The 25,375-nt window shown below is 46.0% G+C and overlaps 1 protein-coding gene across 2 annotated transcripts in view; it reads left to right on the forward strand.

The window, feature by feature from the left end:
• The first annotated feature begins 2,004 nt into the window (after positions 1–2,004).
• Positions 2,005–25,375, forward strand: part of map3k12 (mitogen-activated protein kinase kinase kinase 12) — a 46,065-nt gene continuing 22,694 nt past the window's right edge. The window contains exons 1-5 of one of the 2 annotated variants that reach the window (XM_063214859.1): positions 2,005–2,336; positions 5,712–6,359; positions 13,984–14,167; positions 19,690–19,881; positions 21,081–21,239. In XM_063214859.1, coding sequence (XP_063070929.1) covers positions 5,846–6,359; positions 13,984–14,167; positions 19,690–19,881; positions 21,081–21,239 — 1,049 coding nt within the window. In that variant the 5' untranslated portion in view covers positions 2,005–2,336; positions 5,712–5,845. The remainder of the gene's footprint in view (positions 2,337–5,711; positions 6,360–13,983; positions 14,168–19,689; positions 19,882–21,080; positions 21,240–25,375) is intronic. The other variant, XM_063214860.1, reaches the window with a different exon arrangement.

The raw sequence follows: 25,375 nt of genomic DNA on the forward strand, positions 1-25,375 counted from the left end.
AAAGTGTTAGAGCGGGCTGGAAATAGCAGCACGGTGTCGACAGAGAAGCACAGAGGCATGTACTGTAAAAAGACAAAGTGTTCAGGACTGCAGGGGGGAATGCTGGGGTGCAGTTTGTTTTCCTCGCTCATTGATGATGCTTATACAGTATGTATAATGCACATCTTTAGCGTTTCAATCATGACGCAGTGGCATCATGTGATATATATATATATTTCTTTTGGGCTTTTTGCCTTAATTGTGTGATAGGACAGTGAAAATATTGACAGGAAGCGAGTGGGGAGAGAGAATGCCCAGCCGCCACGGCTGTGCCAGATTTTTATTTTTTTTTCCATTGAGCTGCTGAAATGCTGTAGGCCTACCCTTACAATGTATCTTGCCCTTTTATGTGGCACACATCCATTGATATTCTAATTGGCCCTGCATGCCATACTCTGAAAATTCCTATCTACCCACCCAGCTCATGGCATCCAAGAATTCATTTGTAAGCAACCTCATGTCTTTTTTTCTCTTATGGTATTCAAACCTTAGCCTTCAAGTTTGCAATTGCCCACAACCAGGGTGTGATTTGTTGTTAAACCAAAAGGGGGGATATTTTTCAGATTTTAAACCATACCAATGGAGCGGCATTACATACCCAGGTTAAAACAACGTAGAATAAGTAGAGATATCAAAACCAGAAGCGGGTACATCAACCCTCCCATCCCACCCTACAAATCGTACCCTCCTTACAAATAATTCTTTGGATTAGTCCTTTGGTGACTAATTCTAGAATATAATGAGAACAACAGCATGCAGCCAGGCAATACTATGAAGATAAACACCTGCAGGTTGCTGCCCGGTGCAGTCTAGTACATGGAGGCACATGGTGTATTTCTGGATCAGGGGGGATTCCCCCGTCTTGTGTGGATGATGTCATGCTGCGGGTGTAATCCCAGCGAGGGTTTAATCCCCCCTACCCGAACACGAAGGTGGCCATCGGTTTTGACGCTCAATTGGGGTCACAGACAGCCAAGCAGACAGACAGACACGAGAGAGATACAGTGTACAATGCAACTCCTCTGTAATCATTTGACCCAACAGGGATTTACGCTGTTGTCCCTTTTGTAATGGTCATTCTAGATTACTAACCGTGTCTATGGGAGAAAGAACTGATTCTTGAAAGCGTTTTTTTACGGCATTTGAGTAGGCTATTAGTTGGGGTTGAGGGGTAATTTATTGACTGTTGGTTTTTTTTGTTTTTTTGAAGATTTTTAGGGCTTTTTATACCTTTCATTTTCACAGGACCGTGGAGGAGAGACAGGAAATGAGTGGGGAGAGACAGGGAAGGATCGGCAAATGACCCGGGCTGGAATCGAACCCGGGTCACTGGGTAACCCAGTGCCCTACCGTTAGGCCACGGCAGGGCCTTGTTAAGCCTTGTTTAAAAACAATCCTTGAACCAGGCCAACATTATTGTTGTAAACCTGTGTTGTCTGACATATTCTGCTGGCTGCCTCTGCCATTCCAAAGCATCCTTCACTTTCACATGTCTGTTGCTACTGGAAAACCCAAACAGTGAGATCATAGGCCCCCTCTCAATCCCTGATGGTTTGTTTCTGGATGCAAGGATTACAAACCAGTTTACTATTGAAAGGGACAAAGTGTTAAATGTTGTTAAAGGAGATTTACTCCATTCCACTGTCCAGCATTATGTCGCATATTTGTGGGATGACATCATTTCACAGCCCTATCGGCTGATCCTTCAATCCCCCACTACAGGCATGCTTAAGACCCTTTAGTCCCCGAATCTTATTTGGCTCAACCCCTCTCAGCGCGTCCTCCTGCTCTGATAGGACGACACCGGGTCCGGGAGGTTAGGTGTGCAAGTTGATTAATAAAACGCGCCCCCTCCCTTTCGCATCCAGCCTCACCATCACAACGTCTCCGTCACAAGCATCGTCTCCCTCCCTCTCCGTAGGCGAGACGCTCCGCAGTATAAAACCTTCTGGGGTGCTGGTGGAGGATCATGCGCCAGATCTCCGAGGAGAAACATCGATGAGGGATTTTAGCTGAGCTAGTTCCCAGAAAATCACGCTTTCGACGAGCAGAAGGAGCATTCGTAAACAGGACGGAGGATAAATAGGCTACGCGAAAAGGCATAGGAGGAAGGAGGACCGCAGCCGACGGAGGAGGCACGAGCGAGAGGATGCAGTGAGCGGAGACGAGCGCTGACACTGATTATATAAACACTACGGGAAAGCAGAATAATTAGTACTATTTCGCAGTGGGAAGCCATTTAATCTCAACAATAAACAATCAGAATGGGTCGTAACGACGCGTAAACCAGTTAACAGGTAAACTGGAGTCTTATAAATTGTTGTCCTTGATGGCATCGTTTTTTTCCTTGGTATAACAACCTGCTTATTTACAATAGCTTCGTAGTATAGGCTGTTTACAGCCCCCCTCTTGTGGGATGGCAAAGGTTTTCGTTGCACGATCAAAGGATGACGGATGCTTTGGAATGTCGGGATGGAATTGGTACCGGTGTTTAGGAGGCGAGATGGTGGCTGTAGGCTACGGACGGAGGACCAAGCATGTCCATTGGCTAGCGTAGCCTGCTGAATGGAAGCGGATGGCACTGGTGGATACCTCCATAGCTCTCGCTGGCCCGTTACCAGTATTTGCAGCAGCGGAACTGTCGTGTGTGTGTGTGTGTGTGTGTGTGTGTGTGTGTGTGTGTGTGTGTGTGTGTGTGTGTGTGTGTGTTCCCATCTAAAATATATTGCAACAGCCCCCATCCTGTTAAACACTGGTAAATGTATATTACGTGCCATTTAAGTCATAAACGCACAACATTTGCCCAATCAGAATGATTATTTCCAAATGCAATATAGGCCTAGGTTATGTGGGTTATTATCCATCCACTTGATGTGTTGGATGAGATCAGATAAAATAGCCCATACAGAATGGTGTCTCTAAACGTGACATGTCTTTTTAAGAATATCTGACGTAGGCCTATCAGTTCAAGAGTTCTGTATAGCCTTCAGTGGTAGGACTGTCCCATGGCACACTGTGGTGCCCTGAGGGATTGGAGAGGGCCGCTGTTTGACAGGCTGCTGCTCTCTCTCTCTCTCTCTCTCTCTCTCTCTCTCTCTCTCTCTCTCTCTCTCTCTCTCTCTCTCTCTCTCTCTCTCTCTCGACACGCACATGAGTCCAGAAAGCACTGATCTTTTGAAGACTGCATTGAAAAAACATTGTCTGAAAGTGATGGACAGGAAAAAACCTAGCAGAATGTGTGTCTGTCTGTCTGCCTGTCTGTCTGTATCCATATTTTAAAGGTTTGTTATTTCATATTTTTCATCTGAATGTGGTAATGGTTTACTTTACGCCATACATCAGGGGTTGCTATTTAGCATCCCCCCCCCCCCCTAATTGGGAGCAATGATTTATTGTACAGCATATCCATATTTTTTAAGGGCTGTTGTTGTTATTTATATCCCAATTCCAGGGGGGTTCTCCCCCTGTGATAAAAGAGTTGGCTGGTGTGTGTGTGTGTGTGTGTGTGTGTGTGTGTGTGTGTGTGTGTGTGTGTGTGTGTGTGTGTGTGTGTGTGTGTGTGTGTGTGTGTGTGTGTGTTTTTGCGCGCATATGTGTGCGTGTGTGTTTGATGGTGGTGGTGCAGTGGATGAAACGAATAGTGCTGACTGTGAGACTCTGGGGCAGGCGGGCGGGCAAGGGGGTGGGTGGGCAGGCCCTCCTGTCCCGCGCAGCATACAGTGTCAGAATGGGAAAACTTTACTGTTGACCTCAGCACATCGCTGCCTGCCTGCCTGCCTGCCTGCCTGAGAGAGCAACATGAAAGAAAGCTTCATGTATTGGCTCTTCCACGAGGGAGATGCTCACGTCAATAAATCAGCCATCAAAATGAAAGGCCAAGAAGAGCATCCCTTGGCAACCGCATCCAGTGACTGGTTGCTTAGCTGCAGTGCTTGTCAGCGAGAGCTGTCGCCGTGTACCATTAGGCCAGATTTGTACTTGCACACCTTTCTCTCTCTCTCTCTCTCTCTCTCTCTCTCTCTCTCTCTCTCTCTCTCTCTCTCTCTCTCTCTCTCTCTCTCTCTCTCTCTCTCTCTCTCTCTCTCTCTATCTAACTAAATCCGTCTTCCTTCCAAAAAATAGAATATCATGTTTTGTACAGTGTATTTAAACTTTCATAGTTGTTAAACTTTCATAGATTATAGATGCATAGACTTGTTACACTTTTATAGATCGCCCACATATTGAGCTATTTTGAGTATTTATTTGTTTATTTGTACACATTTTTGGATTCCAGTTCAGAAAAGAAGCATGAAAATAGTATTTCCATGAATTACACTATTGTATACAAGTCAATGGCCTTTGATTTTTTATTATCATACCTGGTTTAATGCTTAAAACTCGACTGTGGCTGGCTGACTGTGGTATTTCTCAGGAGTTATGGAAGCCCCGTTTAAAAGTCAGCTTTCTGTTGCTGTCAAGTCTATTTTTGAGTCTTTTGTCCCTGAAATTTCTCTTGGTAACATCCCATTGATTCTCAGGTCTGGTGAGCTAGAGTGCCCATAACACCAAAGCATCAAACGGTGATGTGGTAATCTATGGGGTATATCAAGAGAGAAATGAGGGTCATCACCAGATCCAAAAACAAACAGCTGACAGCAAAGCATCAGGGATATCTGGGCAGCATCAGGGATGTCTTCTATGACTCCCATGCAATGCCACCGCCATTTGCCTCAATGATAAGAGGCATCATGCCAGTGATTAAGGCAAAGAGATTCCTAACCAAGTATTAAACATTGACATGTAGTTTGAAAGTACCATACCATTCGACTTATTTTCTGAAGAAAATGGTGAATTCATCAAAATATATATATTTTGAAACCCTGTAGTCATGTTGTTGTTGTTTTTTAGCTGGAAGCCCAATATGTGTAGCAGTAAACAAATTAATTCTTGGAGTAGCTTTGAAGAGTGGGTCATGAATCTACAATGTTTGAAAGTTTAACATTTTTAATGGAATTATGGAAATAAATAAACTTTTCTATGATATTCTATGTTTTTGTAAAAAAAATAGCTCTGTCTGTCTGTCTGTCTGTCTGTCTGTCTGTCTGTCTCTCTCTCTCTCTCTCTCTCTCTCTCTCTCTCTCTCTCTCTCTCTCTCTCTCTCTCTCTCTCTCTCTGTCTATAATACCTGGCAGCAGAATACATTTTTGACTTAACACATCAGCAGTGGATGCCAGAAGCGTAGACATGGATATGTTTTCTGTTTTGAGCTTTTGTGTCTGACATGGTTTCTCTGGATGAGTGGGATGCATGTCCTTGGAGACAAGGCAGTCATTGTGAGAGCCAGAATTTCTCCTTTGACGTTCAAGGTCTGTGTTTGTATTAAGACTGCAGACAGTTTTTTTTTTAAATTCAAAGACTTTGTGTGTTGAAAAGGGAGATGGAAAGAGGCTGTTGCTGGTTAAAAATAAGAAAAAAAGAATTCAATATTACTTTAACATCTTTCAGACGGGGGAAATGAATGCAAAAATATGTAGAAGCATCCTGATGTATGTGTATTTGCAATGAACAACCTGAGCCGTGATTTTAATAACCCTCTCTCTCTCTCTTCCTCTTCCTCTCTCTCTCTCTCTCTCTCTTCCTCTTCCTCTCTCTCTCTCTCTCTCTCTCTCTCTCTCTGTCTCTCCGTTCAGCCAGGTTCTGAGAGGTCTCCTGACCCTCTAACTCCAGTCTTGGTCCACTCCACACAGCCCCACCCAACCACCCACCCCACGAGCAAAACACATCCGTGAGTGGGGAGGGGCTCTTCAGATGACCACATCTCCTCATGGCCTGCATCCATGAGACCCGCGCCCCGTCCCCCTCGCTCTCCGGCTTCAGCACCCCCATCTCAGAGCCCCCCTTCCGGCGGCTGGATGCCGAGACCCCGGCCTGCACCCCGGAGATGGACCTGACGCCCACTCAGTGCGTGCTCCGCAACGTGCTCTCCATTGACACGGGTGCGGCGCCCGAACCTGGCGGGGGTGGTGGTGGCGGCGGAGGTGGGGGTGGGGGTGGGGGAGGCACCGGAAACAGCCCCACGCCCAGCGACGAGCCACCCGAGCACTTTGCCAACAGCGTGCTGAAGCTCCATGACCATGACGGCTGCCCTGGTGGGGCGGGAGGGGCCGAGGGACAGAGGGGGGGTCACGGGGATGACATCCGGCTGCAGTGCCAGTCCGGCGGGGGAGGGGGCTTCCTGGAGGGGCTGTTTGGCTGCCTGAAGCCTGTGTGGACTATGATTGGCAAGGCCTACTCCACAGAGCATAAACACAACCACGAAGGTATGAAGAACCCCTACGGTTAGTATTTATGACTTATTTATGTATAACTATTTTGTTATATTACATTACATTACATTTCACTTAGCTGATGCTTTCATTTTATTCAAAGCGACTTACAGTTATTATTTGTCAGGGTATTGGTTACAGTCCCTGGAGCAATGTGGGACTAGGTGCCTTGCTCAAGGGCACTTCAGCCATGGATGTGGGAGAGGTCAGGGGGGATTTGAACCTGCAATCCCCAGATTGAAAGACCAACTCTCTAATCACTAGGCCACGGCTGCCTCTTGTATGGTTGTCAAAGCTTACTTGACCGAGTAGGCATTGATTGTCAGGGTGCACTAGCCTGGCAAGCCCGGCGACTATGACATGACAAGTATTCGAATGGCCAGACAAAACTATTCTTTGCCACTTGGCTGATTTGTGTAGGTTACTAGGCTGAACGTTTACATCACCAAGCATGAACACAGTCAGGGAAGGAAGAAGAACCACTCCTCCTGTGTACATGTATTACAATTGTTTTGTTTTTGATCATGGAGATTTTTTAGTGAACTATGAACTATGTTCAACATGAATGAGTTATAAGTGTCCTGTGTTAGGTTATGCAAACGTAAATCGAAGGGAAAAAGGTCAGTTATTAAGCTTTGTTTGTTGTATGAAAGTTAACTGGAGTCCCCTTTCATACGTCTTGCTCACTGACTTGTCGGAACAGAATTGTTTTGTATGGTTGACGAGGCCTACTGCACAGATAAGAAAACCATCACTCACGGCTGCTAGTCTCTGAATTGTTTTCTGTGGTTGACAAAGCCTGCTCCATCGAGCAAAATCAGGAAGGTATACTGCAAAGGAACAGCAGTTTGAAACAATCGTGTCAAGATTATCTTTAGAGTTGAGAAGTTTTAACAGATTATATTTATGCTCTGTGGAGTAAAAGAGACACCGCGCTGATGAGTTATTGTTTCTAGTTGTCTCAGAATTGTAAGACTCTCAATGGCTTACTTCACCGACAAGGTCTTGGTTGTCAAGTCATACGGCACCAAGCAGCATCATTGTAGTCAGGAAGGTCAGACAATCACAAGCAGTTAGAGAAAAAATGGGTCTGCATTATTTTCATGGTTGCCAATCCCTATTCTACCATCCATAAACACAGTCCAGAAGGTGTGAGAACCGCCACTGCTTATTAGCCTAGTCCTGACCATCCCATAATACTACCATTTCATTTCGTATTTATGGTCTGGCATTTGTTTGCTCTGAAGCGATTGTAGGAAGCAGGAAGTTTGCACTCAGTTATGGTTTGAAATTATTGGACACCTCTCACCCAATCGCTGGCAGTTACTCAACAACAACATAGCACAGACCAATGGCTCTGGCGCAGATGTGTACGTCATTGTCACGAGCGTCCTCCCCCTTTCGCCGGGGCCCTTTCGCTTATTTGCTGTTTTCTGGGGGGGGGCTCCAGGCACTCCACAGAGAAGCACGGCCAGACTACAGTAGTGGAGCCAATCCTTTGGCGGAAGTACGTAGGATGGCTCGCGAGGCTAGTGAGAACCGCCACTGCTGATGTCTTCTAGTACCGTAACTGTCTGTGGTTGGCAAGGCCCTACTGACCGAGCATAACCACAACCAAAATGAAAAAAGAATCATAGCTTCAGATTATATTCAATTTATTGTCATTATTGCACATCTGTTAATGCAGAGTAGTGAAATGCCGTGGGGCCAATATGTACAGATTAAAGGATTTACAGATTAAATGTTGTTTGTTGCAGCCAGTGCAATAAAAGGTACAATGTAAGCATATAACCGACAGCTCATGTACAAATAACTTATGGGGGCTGAATATACAAGTACAGCTGTGAAGACATGATGGGTATTAATTAGTACAGCACTGAATGGATACAATAAGGTGGGTAAGAGAGCGCCCAAGTAAGATAAGTCTGCATTACTGTACTAATACAAGATTACATGATGAGAGCAATTGAGAGAACTGCCTATAAGAACTATGTGAAATAAGAGATTTGGTCTCGAGTTTAAGGAGGTATTATAAATAATCTCAGTTTGAATGTTTGCAGTCACAGACTTCTGGTGTTGCTATTGCAGCATGCCACCATGAATGGTCTCAGGCAACTCGTGGAATTGACTCTATTTTTTTTACACATGTAAAGTGGAGACCAGAAGTTTGCATACTAAAACAGTGATGGAATTATCGCTCTCTCTCTCTCTCCTTATTCTGGGTTTTGTAAACCATTTTAGCATTTTTGAAATCATTTTAATAATCCTTGCATCACATACAGCTTTACAAGATAAACCTAATGTCAAAGAAGGAGAAAACAACAATTAATGTGTCTTTGCATACAGTGCTTTTGGTTTCAACGGTTTGTGCATGAGACTCACTGATTTAACAATACTACATTACATTTAATATATAATCCAGTATTATATTTAGTAATACTGTAATGACAACGGATGAACATGGAGTGGACAAAGGGAGTGATATGTGGATCACATCCATGGCAAAAGAGGCTTAATTACCATCCCATCCCGTCATCGGAATCCTTTTCCTGTAAATTAGGTCACCGTGCTGCTCTATAAATGTTAGAATGGAATCACAAAGCCGTTTGACAGTCGAAATTGCCCACCCAATTAAAAAGAGAAATGCTGCCCACTGTAAACCAGAGCTGTGCCCGTCCACACCAGACGCCAATCTCATCTGTGCCATAACCATTACACTGGGGGCCCTTTTACTCTTTCTTTCTTTCTTTCTTTCTTTCTTTCTTTCTTTCTTTCTTTCTTTCTTTCTTTCTTTCTTTCTTTCTTTCTTTCTTTCTTTCTTTCTTTCTTTCTTTCTTATCTCTGTTTCTTTCTTTCATTCTTATCTCTGTTTCTCTCTCTCTCTCTGTCTCTCTCTGTTTTTTTCCTCTCCTCTCCTCTCTGGCTGTAATTCGCTGTGTCTCTGAGTGGCCCTGCCCCCACTGAGCTGTGGCTGTGCACGTGATGCAGGCAGGCAGGCAGGCAGGCAGGCAGGCAGGCAGGCAGGCAGGCAGGCAGGCAGGCAGGCAGGCAAGGCAGGCAGGCAGGCAGGCAGGCAGGCAGGCAGGCAGGCAGGCAGGCAAGGCAGGCAGGCAGGCAGGCAGGCAGGCAGGCAGGCAGGCAGGCAGGCAGGCAGGCAGGCAGGCAGGCAGGCAGGCAGGCAGGCAGGCAGGCAGGCAGGCAGGCAGGCAGGCAGGCAGGCAGGCAGGCAAGGCAGGCAGGCAGGCAAGGCAGGCAGGCAAGGCAGGCAGGCAAGGCAGGCAGGCAGGCAGGCAGGCAGGCAAGGCAGGCAAGGCAGGCAGGCAGGTGTGTTTATGTCTGCTGCCACTACAATAGCACACCGATCCCCGGGGACCCCCTTCCACCACACACACCAAATCTGCTCCATGTTTTATTCATGGCCACACACTGACCCTGCACCTCTCTCATCTCTATTAACACACGCCTGGCACGCTTGCACACACACACACACACACACACACACACACACACACAGACTTACACGCATGTGTTTGTGTGTGTGCACACGCACATTGGCACATACACACACTCATGCACACACACAAAAAACACACACACACGCCCACTCACAGATGCACACATGCATGCATGCACCCTCACACACACACACACACACACACACACACACACACACACACACACACACACACACACACACACACACACACACACACACGTGTACACAGATGCGCACACAGTCACACATGTACAGCTTACACACATGAAACGCTGAGCACCAGAAGAGGCGATTTATGTGAAACGGTTAATGGCCACGCTTTACTGCAGCTGCTGTCCTTACCCTGCACTCTTTTTATGGCTCTGCGGCTCTCACCTCCATGTCTCCCCATCCATCCATCCATCCATCCGTCCGTCCATCCATCCTTCCATCCATCCATCCATCCTTCCATCCATCCATCCATCCTTCCATCCTTCCATCCTTCCATCCATCCATCCATCCATCCCTCCCTCCATTTAACCACCATTCTATCTGTTCTCTTGTTCTGTGTTCTTTTCGTCTTTTCTCCTCTGTCTCTGCATCCGTTTCTCTCATATCTTCTGCTCTTGTCCGCTGTGCGTGTTCTCCTTGCGCGCCGGCCGGCCGGCTGGCTTGCTAGCTGGCTCATCTCGTCTGTCATGCAGTGCTCTTGCAGACCATTACGCTAATTGACTCGAGCGATGGAGCGAGCGAGGGCTCATAAAACAAAACGTGGAAAGGATGACAGAACGTATCGCTTGTAACGACCCTTTGTGGCCAGGCCCAGGTATATATAAATACAGCAGGCCTCCAATGCGGCTCCTGACTGTCTCAGTAGGCAGAGAGGATAGAACGAGTTAATACTACTGCAGACATTTTGCTGCCTCTTGCTGGACTCTTTTTTTTCATTGGCCCGCATTTGGCGGGCACTTAAAAAAACAGGAGCCGCGGGGTATCTGGACCAGTGGCTAATTTGGGGCAGTTTAGCAGTTCAAAGAAGAAGGCAGCAGGCAGGCTCTTAGCTTTGGAGGAGCAGGCGAGCCATAGGCATTGCCATGGGTGGCCCAGGGCATGTGACTGACAGTGCCTCTCATCCACTGTTCAATCATGCCCTCCCCATCAAAGCATTTTGTCTAAAGGTACAATGTGCTAATACTGGTAGATATGTATTGTCAAAATGTGTTACCTACTCATGAACGTGTTCCGTTGTCATGAATGTCTGCTACAATCATCAGTTGCAAGTATTCTTATTTGTTTAAAAGGGACACTGTGCAGGAAATGGTAAAAAAAAATTGATATTTACATGAAAGCTACCTAAGTAATAAACAAATATTTTCTAGTGTGGTCCAAGTACAGTCATTGTTGCAGCTAAAAATTGGTATTTTTGGAAATTCAAAATGGCGGACCACGGAGAAGATCCCCCTTTTCATGTATGAAAAGTGCAATTTTTCCAGTCATAATGAATACTTAGAATTTGATGCTGGTGGTAAGTTTTCATGAAAAAGGTAACATTAGTGAATGGGCAGCATGAATTCTGGACATAAACAACTAAAAATCTCACACAGTGTCCCTTTAAATTTTATATTTGTGTGTTCATGAAGGGCGGCGGCGTCTATCCTCTTTTTGTTCATGTGCCATCTTGAACTTGTGTTTCTTAATTAGCACAGAGGACAATTTTTTTTTTTTAACCTTTGTTGTGACACAATAACCACACAACAGTGATGGGTATGGTATTGTCGTATACGTCAGCCCCTGGCAGGTTTAAAGCAAGGTTAAAGCAAGTCTTTCACAACAGTGGACCTTCCAATAATCGTCACCTTTGTGCTTTTAGGCTTGGCCCCATCTGATTTTCTGTTGTTGTTCTTCTGAGCTCCACCCATTTAAAGATTTTCTGGCGAGCATGCCTAATCCTCATCACACATCAATGGAGAAGCGTGGAGAGCTAGTATATCTGAGGAAACGGCCTGCCACCCCCCCCACCCCCCTCTCCCCCCTCCTCCTCCGTATCCCCTTGATGGCGGCATCCTACAAAAAAAACAACATGGTGGAAATTTGAATGCACACATAAATAATTCTTAGTTATTATTCTGTTTTTGTTTTGGAAGAGAAATTTCACGCTTGAAAAGTGCTGCAGGCTTTCTGAGCCGTCTGTTTCGGCTGTCCCACAGCACCTCTTACTCACTTTCTCCCTCTCTCTCTCTCTCCCTCTCTCTCTCTCTCCCTCTCTCTCTCTCTTTCTCTTTCATTTTCACTCACCCACACACACAAGCAGATAGAAATGCACACACACACGCATGCACATTCACAGCCATGAACACACACACACACACACACACACACACACACACACACACACACACACACACACACACACACACACACACATACATACATACATATAGTGTGTGTGTGTGTGCGGCGCGCGCGCGTGTGTGTGCAGGCTAGGAAAGAGAGAGATACACACCTCCCATGGGGATCAACTCTACCTCTCCCTCTCCAATCCCCCACTCCTCCCCTCTCCCTCCCCGTGCCCCTCCTCCTAAATCCTCCATCGCCCCTCCTCAGCTTCCCCAATCTTGTCACCGGGCCTCTGCACAATAGCTATAAGCAGGATTTAGAGCCAAAAGCATATTACCCTGCTCAGATTAAAGTGCTGCCTGCGTCTGTCGGCGTGCCCCCTGACTTGCGGGGACTAGCGGCCGGTCACCCGGTTCGAGCTGTGGATCATGCCACCCACTCCGGTGGGTGCGGTGTCGCCATGGCTAGTTTAGTCGGGCCTCTCTTTTTCACTCTCTTTCTGCTTGTTTTTTTTTGCCTTTCTTTCTTTCTTTCTTTCTTTCTTTCTTTCTCTATTTTTTTCTCCATTTGTTTCTTTGATTCTTTCTTCCATTCTGTCTTTCTGGGGGAGCGAGGTGGAAAGGTTGTTTAAATTTAGCTGCCATGGCAGGTTTTTCCTTTGGCACCTTGCTTGCACTCTCTCCCTCCCTGGCAGGAAGCATCACGTTGTTTGGCCGGTGGTTTTTCTCTGCTCGCGCTTTTTTTAAAAAAAGGATGGGGTGATGACGCACCACACCAGCCAGCACTCACTCGCTCACAAAAGCCACTGATTACTCACTGCCTTGCTCAATAAGGCCTCAAACTTCTCCCGTCCTATTCACCGAGCACGCTCGGTTCCCCCGTCCCTTCCTCGAAAAGAGGCAGGATGACAGGACTGTCACGAAGCAGGGGCCAAGGACGGACAAATGTTGGGAAAGGAAATCAACTGGAAATGAGAAATGAGTGTTTGTAATAAAAAGCATTACAGCGAGGCCTCCATCAAACAACTCGAACAGCAGCAGGCTGCATTGCTTTTCATTTGTCCTCACTTGTGCGGTTCTATTTCCGCTAATGGGCTGTTATCACACTCCATTCCGCCTATCGTTCATTTGCATAGCAACCTCTCGCATCGTGTTTGAAAATGATTTAGTTTTTTCCTTTCCCACTCTCCATCTCTGAAATGTAATTTCTCAATTTCCGTTCGCTTGTTTACTCTGAAGTGAACTCACCTGTATTTTTTTTCACCTCCCCTCTCTCTCTCTCCTCTCTTCTGCTTCCCCTACTCCTTTCTCTTTGTCTCCTCTCTCCCTCTCCATCTACTTCTTTTCAATCCTCTCCTCCCTTCTCGTCTTCCCTCTTTTTTCCTCCCTGCTGTTACTGTTTTTTTAAATATTTTTAATAAGGTCCCACCTTTAAAGGTTTTGAACTTTTTAGAATGTATTGATGTTAACAAAAACGTACTTAATCTCTTTATCTATATGATTGTTAGTTTGTTTTGTTCATGTGATATGATATTTGTTCTTCTATCTGTATTGGCCATGATATAGCCATAGCTGCTGAAATGGCAATAAATGTAAGCAATCAATCCTCCCTGCTGTTTCCTCTACTCCTTTCTCTTCCGCTCCCCTCCATTCTCTTCCACCCTTCTATTTATCTCATCTCCTTCTTTCATATCTCTCTCTCTATCTCTCTCTCTCTCTCTCTCTCTCTCTCTCTCTCCCCCTCTCTCTCTCTCTCTCTCTCTCTCTCTCTCTCTCTCTCTCTCTCTCTCTCTCTCTCCCCCTCTCCCTCTCTCCCCTCTCCTAGAACTCTGGGAGGTTCCGTTTGAGGAGATCTCGGACCTGCAGTGGGTAGGGAGTGGAGCGCAGGGCGCCGTCTTCCTGGGCAAGTTCCACGGGGAGGAGGTGGCCGTCAAGAAGGTCCGGGACATCAAGGAGACCGACATCAAGCACCTCCGCAAGCTCAAGCACCCCAACATCATCACCTTCAAGTGAGTCAAGCAGCATCCCAGCAAGATGCAGTATGATTCGTTATAAAGAGTGTGGCATCGAGAAGGAAGAGAGTGACATTCTATCAGAATCCACTCTGATAGGTTGTAAGAGTGTAACATTCTAGCAGGATTCACTCCGGCTTGCTGGCTATCGTAAAATCTGAAAAGTAATGATGACAATAGATACTTACGCACTGCTTGGATCTTTGCATATAACGAAGCAGGACAGTAAAGAGCCAGTAAGGACCGAGAACAATGATGATACCTAACTCAAACCCAAGTCTAAATGGGCATAAAACCCCACTGAAGACATGGTTAGAATTCTGCCCTTGACACGGTCACAAGTTGTCCTACGACACTTTCCAAAGCCTCCTCTGTGCCTTATTCTCTGTACCTAAAGCACCATCTTACATTTATCACCACCCAGTCAACCCCTCATTCTTCATAATTGTACATTAGAGGTGAAAAAGCGAGTATTCCTTCACATGCGCTTGTGACGAGCAGTCATTATTCATTGTGAGACTGAACTGATGTGAGAATATGTTATAATTACACAACGTGCCTCTACTGCACAGCATTTTGCCCAATCTAGACAATTATAATGAAGACCTAAGAGTACAATCTATTCATCAGACCATATGTTTTTAGCACTCCCCTGGGATGCTAGAGCTTCAGCAAATGGTTACTAGCATCTCTGCTTTTCCTCGGGAGTCACTCTCTTGTCTGGAAAACGTGTCTTTCTAGAATGGGATTTAATTAAAGCAACGCTTAATGTTTTTTTTTTTCAACCTTAAAATGATGTGCAACCCATTTCAGTGGTTCATCAACTTGTAATAATAGTGAAAGACACTGTTGTAATCACATTTCCCATCCTGCATGGGCTGAAACTGCACAGGGAGATGTTAGGGGAGTGGGGCATTTTTCTATGTATCTATAGTTCTCTCTTCAGGGCTCTTAATCAGCACCACCCAACCAGCCAACTGCTGGTTCAATTTCAGTTTGTTTGGTAGAAAAGTCCACCTTACTGCACACTCTGACCCAATAGTGAGTGTGTGTTTGACTAGCGAGATCTATTAGCCTATTAGAGGTAACATCTACAAGCCATTTTGGCAGGTGATGAAAAAAATGTAGAGCCCTAGTCGCTGTTCGAAATCGTTTCCATTGTAGCCACCCAGGTGAAAAACCCATATACTTAAAGTGTACTTTTTTTGACCGTACTTAGTACAAAGTGTACTATTTTCGGCGATTTAAAGTGCGCTTCATTGCACTATTAGTGCGCTGAAGCACTACTAAAGCAGTACTTCAGCACACTTGCAGCACACTGAGGATGCTAAATTGGCACCGCTTTTGGACAACTTTAAGTGCACTACAAGCATACTTTTGAAAGTATGCTCCAAACACGCTTTTCATGCATTCGTATGGCATTAAGAGTGTGCTTGAGTACACTTCTATAACATTTTATTGTTACTAGAAGTTTACTAAAAGTATATTAACTTCATGCTTCTTTGGACTACATTGGAACATTTTAAGTCTGTAAAAAGTATATCATATGAAGTATTGTAAATATATAACAGGTATGCTTGAAGTGTATTTACAGTACACTCCCAAGTACATGAAATAATATAAATGTAATATTACAAACCATGCTGGTTCTCAGAGCTTGTACGTTACACACAACCACAGTCACAGTAGTGTTACAGTATGCATGCTTAGCATGACTGACATTTACAATCATTGCATTGTTACAGAGATTTCAGGTACACATTTCACTTTCTTTCAATCTTGCTCCTCCTTCCTGCAATTGATCACATGGATTGATGATTAGTAATGACACCAAATTCATTGATTGAACAATTAGTTCCAACTTACCTTCAACTGATATACTGTGGGAAGTGTGAGCCTATATATACCAGAACATATACGTGACCATCATAATGATGGTGGGAACATGGTCATTTTTTGTGTACCACTTTAAATTTTAAAAACCCCTACAATAAACACAGAATATAACAATGAGTAATATTTTCATGCAAACCAAAAATATTCCTTCAGGATGAATGGCTTTCTGTTTGAGAAATTTACCTCCAAGAACTGCATTGCATGAAAGGACATGCATGATGATGCATTATGGGTAAATGCACTTTGTGTAAGTGTCACAGGGTGACAATTGAGGCCTAAGTGAACCGAAAACTAGATGTCATTCATTCCCAATGTAATGCACCTGGAGCATGATTAGGATAATGGAGCGCAGGTGAGGAGGATGGAGGTGATTGGTGCACGTGGGTTGGTGAGCAGAGTTTTAAACAGCAAGAAACTAGACTGTGAGGAGAAAGCCGCAAGGAGAGATGACTGCGAGAATGCCATCCTGAGGGGAGAGAGAGGCGAGAGTGGAGCGGCAAGATGGGAGACGTCGGACACCGGTAACCGGACAGAGCCAGGCGAAAGGGACGAGAAGTTGGATGAGAAGGCAAACTGGCAGCTCGGAGGAGAGCGCGACTGGCATAGTGCCCAGAAGGAGTCCGCAATCAGAGTGACGGCCAGGTGAACCTGCCTCGATGGAAAGGGGTGAGATGCACCCCACCGTGAAGATGAGTGACTCGTATTCGCCTGGTTACTGCGCGCCGTGAGTGCGCCGCTCTCTCTCTCTCTCTCTCCTCTCTCTCTCTCGCTCTCGCTCTCTCGCTCTCTCGCTCTCTCTCTCTTTTCCTCTCGCTCGCACCCAAGACTGCTGAAGACCAACCAGCTATTCCGGGCCTACGCAGAAGAACTCCCATCGCTTCTCATCACCGCCAGCTGCTCCCGATTGAACGTGTGTGCCATGCCCCCGTTGCAGTGTAATTCACCTCGCAAGCCCCGCACGGATGGACTTGGTGGCTGGACTGTCCAAGCATTCCATTGGAGACTTCAGACTTGGGCGTGGGTGGGTTCCCCCGTGGGTAATGGACAGAGACAACTAGGCCTACCCTTTTGACTTTTAATCCAGTGGTGGTAAATAAATAGAACGAAAACTGGAACTTGTGTCTTGGTTTTTGGTGTTGTGCAGTGAACTCCCAGGGTAGTAGTATCAAAGTGGGCGCGGCCAGCAAACGCGCGCCCCACCTGTGACATAAGCACACTTTGAAGATTTTTGGGTGAAGTACAATCATGGTGCACTTAGAAAAAGTATACTTGCAATATGTTAAAACGATTTACTTTAAAGCGCACTATAGAAAATCACACTTCAAAGACATTTGGGTGAAGTGTAATCATATTGCACTTTAAAAAAGTACAATTGCAATATGTTATTAAAAAATACACTTTTAGTAAGTTCACTATTAGAACACTATTAGTATATTCCTCTAAATACACTTTAGCCAAACATCTTCGAAGTCGACTTGAAGTATGGTTCGCTAAGTGTACTTTATTTGAGAGCAACTTAATTACATCTAATTTTAAGTATACTTTAAATAAGCATATTGTAAACATACTTTTTCTTAGCACAAAAAGCACGAGTGCACTTTTAACATGCTAAGTACACTTCAGTCATGCTTTTATTGTACTAAATTGAACCACTTTTTCACCTGGGCAGCTTGGCCAGGCTGACTTGGCTGTGGAAGTGTGTATAGCAGGGGTGGGGAACCTTTGTCTCTTTGCGGCCCTTGAAGCCATTTCATTTTATGCGGCCAGCTTCACATGAAATATGACATGTTTTGTAAAAGAATGATAGACATCACATTTCCAATACAATTAAGTTATATTCAGGGGACCTAGAGAAGGTGGGGTCTGTTTTAAAGGCGTCGACCTTTAATATAGGCCTAAATTGCAGGCGGAAATCCTGATTCTGAGTTCATAGTACGGCCCTCGGAGGACTTTTACGGCCCTTGTGGGAATTTGAAGTGGCCCTTCGAATGAAAAAAGTTGCCCACCCCTGGTGTATAGGATCACAAGAAGGATGGCTTATTCTCTTTTTTTCATGTTTTGTATTAGAGAAAGTTATTAGAAAACAATCTCTACTGTGTGTGAACGAGGCGTGGGCGGCAACATTACAATACAATACAATACATTAGGGGGAACATCAGTGCTCAACCGATTCATTAATGAGTATTAATGGTAATAATTAATGATTCAGCCAAAATTGTTTTCATGTTTTGAGCCCAGGCTAATCCGCTTGTTTTCCTCAACCTCCTCCGAGCTTAGTAATGCATCGCTCCTGGACAGACCTTCTAAAGACTATCTAAGACTTAAAACTAATCCATTTGTTTACTGTTTGTTCCTTCCTCCTCCTGCTGCTCCTCCTCTGCGGGGCGTCTGCACCCAGGCCCTGTACTCCTGCATCATCATGATTGTATCCATTGCTCTAAACCATTGCACCTACCAACCGGTGAAATCCTGGTTAAAATTCAGTTTGGCTAGCATAAAACTTACTGTGTGTCTTTGGTTGCGTTGGTTTTTTTGGGGGGGGGCATTTTAGCCTTTATTCAGATAGGACAGTGAAAGAGGGACAGGAAATGAGTCTGGGCAGGAATCGAACCCTGGTCACTCGCCGGCCTAGTGGCCCAGTGCCCTGCCGTTAGACCATAGTAGGGCCGAGCCCTGGTTGTATCTCATGCCAATGGGGTGTCTGTCTTAAATGTGTAATGCAGGGGTATTCAATTAGATGTGAACGAGGGCCAGTTTTTCAAATTCCTCCCAGTTAAGGGGCCGAACTACCGTATACGTATGTATTATGGTTGCCGACTGTCAATGAAAAAAATATGGGAGACTTCATTGAAGTGAAGGGTCTGGGGGTCCTCCCCCAGAAAACTTTTGTATTTCTTAGATGTAATTTCCTGCATTTTAACGTCCCGTGTCCCGTTTCAGCACGATAAAGGAACCAGTACTTTTATCGCTTAATTCCAAAAAACAGTTGGGTATTTCAAGGGGCTTGTGGGGGGCCAGAACCTTGCTGTCCAAGGGCCGCCATTTCAATAGCCCTGGTGTAATGTCTTTGAATGTGTAATGTGTAACTGTATGTCTTTTACAATGGTGAAACTGAAGACAAGTTTCCACACCTGTGGACATTAAAGAATCAAATCAAATCAAATCAGTTTCCTAACTGTATTTCTTCTCCTCCCTCTCCACCTCCTCCTCCTCCTCCACCTCCTCCTCTTCCTCCTCCTCCTCCTCCTCCTCTTCTTCCTCCTCCTCCACTTCCTCTTCTTCCTCCTCCTCCTCCCTCTCCACCTCCTCCTCCACCTCCTCCACCTCCCTCTCCACCTCCTCCACCTCCACCTCCTCCTCCCTCTCCACCTCCTCCTCCACCTCCTCCACCTCCCTCTCCACCTCCTCCACCTCCTCCACCTCCTCCTCCTGCTCCTCCTCCTCCCTCTCCACCTCCTCCTCCTCCTCCTCCTCCTCCTCCCTCCACCTCCTCCACCTCCCCCTCCTCCACCTCCTCCTCCTCCACCACCTCCTCCCTCTCCTCCTCCTCCACCTCCACCTCCTCCTCCTCCTCCTCCTCCTCCTCCTCCTCCCTCTCCACCTCCTCCTCCACCTCCTCCTAGGGGTATCTGCACCCAGGCCCCGTGTTACTGCATCATCATGGAGTACTGTGCCCAGGGCCAGCTGTACGAGGTGTTGCGGGCGGGCCGCAAGATCACGCCCTCCCTGCTGGTGGACTGGTCCATGGGCATCGCGGGAGGCATGAACTACCTGCACCTCCACAAGATCATCCACCGCGATCTCAAGTCTCCCAAGTGAGTGGCATAGCACGCACACACACACACACATGCATGCACACACGCATGCACACACGCATGCACACACGCATGCATGCACACACACACACACAAACACACAAACACACAAACAAACACACACCTGCACAACATCATACATACATTGCGACCTCAAGTCTCCCAAGTGAGTGGCATAGCACGCGCACACACACACACACACACACACACACAAACACACAAACACACAAACAAACACACAAACAAACACACACCTGCACAACATCATACATACACTGCGACCTCAAGTCACCCAAGTGAGTGGCGAAGATCAAAACACACATAAACATGTAATCGTTATCTTTCTAGGACATACACCTGTAAGTCGGGGAAATAATACATTTAGTAACAGAGCGGGTGTATTAAGCATTGCAATGACAACGGTGGGCATATTAAGCATTGTAAACCCACTCAAGTCAAGGACCGATGTTGATACTGCCGATTTCTATTGTCACATTTCCTGTTTTACCAGTTACACTTTATGAACACACTTTGGAGTGACCATCACTAGGGTTGTGGGTGTGTTCTGACTAACATGCCAACGAGCCTGGCTCTTTGGTGTAGCGCTCAGAGCCCCAGTTTACTACCCCAAAAGGTCTGGGTTCGAGTCAGGGCTAGGCAACTCTACTCCCCTTCGCTACAAATGGTGTCAGAAGTGGGATGGTACCGTGAGGCCATCGGAAGCGTACCCATTGTGTGTAAGCCGTAATTCCATGTGAGGGACCCCCAGGATTGGTGACCCTGGTGTGAGGGACCCAAGTGATGGGTGAAGCATTGATGATGGGGCACACTGGATGGGAGAAGCATGATAGGCAGTTGCGTGAGGGACACCATGAGTGTGTGAAGCGCACGGGTGCGCTTCCCGAAGGGGAAGGCAGTGTGATGGAGTGGCCATCACTAGGGTGGTGGGTGTGTTCTGACTAACATGCCAACGAGTCTGGCTCTTTGGTGTAGCGGTCAGAGCCCCAGTTTACTACCCCAGAAGGTCTGGGTCCGAGTCCCAGCTGGGCAACTCTACTCCCCTTCGCTACACACTTAATGAAAAACTCATACACGACTATAATAATGCCCCTGCAGAATTACTGTGAAGAAAACCGGTTGTAAATAATGTTTTTTGTGGGTTTTTGTTTTTTTTACTGATTTCCTGTTGTTTGTTGCAGCATGCTCATCACCTATGATGACCTGGTGAAGATCTCCGACTTTGGAACCTCCAAGGAGCTGAGTGACAAGAGCACCAAGATGTCCTTCGCTGGCACGGTGGCCTGGATGGCACCTGAGGTCATCAGAAACGAACCCGTCTCGGAGAAAGTGGACATCTGGTAAGACGAGAGGCCTTATCTCTGATATTTGTTGATATTGAATTGTGTTTTTTTTTTTACATGCACAGGTAGTTACGTTTATATTACATTTAGCAGATCTGAATCCAAAGTGACCAAAGTTTTGCCCCTTCATGACTGCTGTGTCCAGTATTGTGTAATAGTTTGTATGTGTTGTTATCAAGCACATTAGCATTTCCAGTTGAATAAGTGTGACCAAGTTTGGCATGGGTTACAGTTTGATTTTCATGCGGATTCTAATGCTAACAGATTCCCTGCGTGTATACAGAGAATCTCACTAAGAGAAATACAAGGCTGGATTTGCCGTGATGTCTTTCTGGAATAGCAAACAATTTCTGCTTTGGAATACACTTGCACTATCAGGCAATTAATGTGTACATTAATGTGTACATGTGCACACCACCTCTAATGCAGAAGGGCAAATCGAATGACTGTCAGTTTTAGCTATGTATGTTGCCCTCTGAAGCATTTTAGCTTCACCTCTTGCCTGTTATGTCAACATGAGCTACCGTACCCGTCGGGCTCAGGCTCAGCTACCAAGCCATTACAACCAGGGCCGGATCTAGCCATTTTGGGGCCCGAGGCGAAATATAAACATGGGGCCCTCAAAACGTCATTGTATAAATATGACGTTCTGTGTTTTGGGGTTATTAAAGTGTTTCGTCTCATTGATGTGCCCAGGTATCTTTGATTACTTTACATAAGTCACTGATTAAGATTAAGCCTACTTTTTTTGTGTGTTTACCGTGACTGGTTTGACAGTGGGGGCCCTTATGGAGGACAGATTTTTTTTTAGATATTCTTATGGGCTTTTTGGGCCTTTATTTCGGACAGGACAGTGAAGGTGTGACAGGAAGTGAGTGTTGAGAGGTATGGGGTAGGGTTGGGAAATGACCCCGTCCGGACTCGAACCGGGGTCCCCATGGGCATGCAAGCCCAAATGTGGGGGGCTTAGCGCGCTGTGCCACAGCGCCCCCATGGAGGACAGATTTTGTCAGGGCCCCAGGCAATTGCCTAGCTTTCCCTAAAATCCGCCTCTGTTTACAACCCACTACAAGTACCCTTGGTAGGTCATCTTGACAAAGCAGTCCATCTCGACCAAACACCGCTGCTCTGATGATGCGAGCCCTCCCGTGGCTCTGCTCTCTGTCTCCTCTGAAAGGAATGCTAGCTCGCCTAATTCAATAATTGATTCGCCAGATGCTCTTCGCCCTGGCTGATAGATACCCAGAAAGCATGGCGCTTGGCAGCATGCCCACAGTGCATTTGAAGACATAGGAGAATCTCATTTCCACTCCACTCATTTAAACAAACGGAGAAAAAAAAAGCAAGGACAAAAAATAAAGGGTGGGAGGGGAAAAAAAGAGGAAGGATGAGCAAAAAAAACACTGTGAGAGTAAAAGGCGGAGAAATATGTATTGCGATATGGAGGCTCAGTACTCCCGTCCTCGTTTTTCTTCATAGGGATGATGATGATGATGATGCTGATCTGGAGCTCTGTCTGCTGCGTATTTTTGCGCGAGGAAAAAAAAAAGGGTGGGAGGGGAAAAAAGAGGAAGTAAGAGCAAAAAAAACACTGTGAGAGTAAAAGAAATTTACGGAGAAATATGTACTGTGATATGGAGGCCCAGTCCTCCTGTCCTCGTTTTTCTTCATAGGGATGATGATGATGCTGATCTGGAGCTCTGGCTGCTGTGTATTTTTGCGCAAGCTTTGCAGTAATGCGTTCTGACAGCCCGAAGCGGAGTTGGAGTTTTTTTCAAAGAGTATGCGCTCTGGATATAATGCAACAGTCTCTCTCCTTTACAAACAAGGTTCTCAACCCCAATCTGCACTCTCTCTCTCTCGGAATGAAAAAGCAGTGCCAACCGAGTCAACCAAGTGCATGTTTATTTTATATTATTGCTTGGAGGGCGGCTTTGTACACCCACGGCTCTCCACAGTTTGTGTGTGTATGTGTACGTTTTTTTGTGCAGGTTAGAGTCTTCTCTCTATGCCGTATGGAGAGAAGAATACTATATGCTCTGACTGACAATAAGAACTCTCGAGCCAGGCCCTACCTTGGTCAAACGGTAGGGCACTTGTCTACCATGCGGCTGACCCGGGTTCGATTCCCGGCCCGGGTCCTTTGACGGACCTTCCCTGTCTCTCTCCCCACACTCGCTTCCTGTCACCACTTTCACTGTCCTATCATAAATGAAGTAAAAAAAGCAACAAAAAAATATTTTTAAAAAAGAAATCTTGAGCCGCCCCGCATGCTGAGATGCAGTAGTTAGCCGTTGGGCGTTGGGTTGTAACCACAGGGCCATTTTGTTCTGGAAGTGCTCACCTAAAAACATGGTCAGACGGACCAGACGCTCCTCTGCCGCCACAGCCACAGCTTACAGGAGGCTCTGCCTACCCTGTCATTTTGTTGTCATGGTTTCTTGTGTAGGCCAGCCAGCCGAATGCTCAAGATGGAACTGTTGCTAAAAGCAGATTGATCCAAATCAAGGCATGACGTACTGCACTGCACTGCACTGTATGTGATGCTCATCACTATGGCAATGCTGTGCACTGCTGGCCAAGGTCTACAACACAGTGTCATAGCTCAGTGAAGATGACTAACCCTGTTTATTATATTTTGTTGGCTTTTAGGGCCTTTTATTATGACGGGTCAGCATGAGAGCAGACATGAAATGAGAGATAGGCTAGGGATGGGGAATGGCCCAGGTCAGACTCAAACCTGGTCCCCATAGGCATGAAAACTGACAGCTGACTTAGCCTTACACTTAACATTACATTACACTTAGCTAATGCTTTTATCCAAAGCGACTTACAGTAATTAAAGGGCAACTCCTGCCAATTTCAATGGGGGAAACTTTTGTTTGCATTTCAAAAAAACATTTTTATTTATTCCCAAAAACATCCAAAAGGTTATGCAACATCAGCAGACAGCTAGCAAGCAGCGATACCTTTTGGGAAAATATTTGGAGTAGGCCTATGCTCATTTAAAAAAAAAAATGTAAACAAAAGTTGCCCCCATTAGAATAGCTCATATCTCAGAAAGTGCTGGGCCAAAAACTAGCACCGGTTACTGACAAGTCAAGGGTAGTACGAGCAATACAGCAGTACATTGAAATTGGCAGGAGTTGCCCTTTAACACGATATTGTGGGCTATGTGACTTGCCCAAGGGCACCTCATCATGGAGTGTGGTAGTAGGGAGTGGAAGGGTGGGATACAACACTGCTAAAGTTCGTGTCCTTAACCATTAGCTACATCATTGCTATACGAAGGCCTGCTACACCAAAGCACCCCCAAATGAAGATGTCTGAACTCTCATATCCTTAATGGCTCGTAGTAGGGATATTATCTTACATCTGCCTTGGTCAAGGAACCCACAGCATCGGATTTGGCAAGGAGAGGAAGAGACATACAGGCTATAAAAGACTCATCCACTTGATGAAGGAGGCGAATTTGGACGCACTCCAACCAAAGACTTGTTACTGTAAATGCCCTCCCCACTCCTCCACTCCTCCCTCCCCCCCTGTTATATAAAGTGCACCTTGAAGTTTATGCCGATCAGGGAAGCCGACAGGGGGTGGGGGTGGGGGTGGGGGTGTTGGACAAAAAGGTTGGCCCAAGCCCAAGCAGAGGGGAGCTCAGAATTTGGTTCTCGTTACATCGTATGTATTCTGAATTGGGGCCTTTCAGAGGACTTTGTCCCCAGGCCTGTCCCAAGCTGTCGGCGGCCCTGATGGCGATTTATAATGTATATGAGGCCCTTATGTAAGCCGTGGCAGAGAGGCATCCTGCTCTCCAAGTGACAACACAAGAGGAGGAAGTGTACTGTAGTAGGCGTTCTGTACAGTACATGTATGCAGTGCACTGTGGGAGTGTTCCCTGGCCTCCTCCACAGAGACTTGGAGGCAGAATCCCATTTCCAATTTCTAACCCTACCCCTACACCTTCCCCTTGCCCCTCGTGCCTTCAAACGGAGCAGTAAGGGGTAGGGCTTGAAACACATTCCCCACGAATTGAGACACCCCTTCAACAGTCACGGAATGACACCCATAGCATTCAAAAACAGCCCCTCTATGGTTAAACTAGCGATAATGCTCGTAATTACTCTGGTAAC

This window comes from Engraulis encrasicolus, chromosome 14, assembly GCF_034702125.1.
Source record: "Engraulis encrasicolus isolate BLACKSEA-1 chromosome 14, IST_EnEncr_1.0, whole genome shotgun sequence".
NCBI classification, from domain to species: Eukaryota; Metazoa; Chordata; class Actinopteri; order Clupeiformes; family Engraulidae; genus Engraulis; species Engraulis encrasicolus.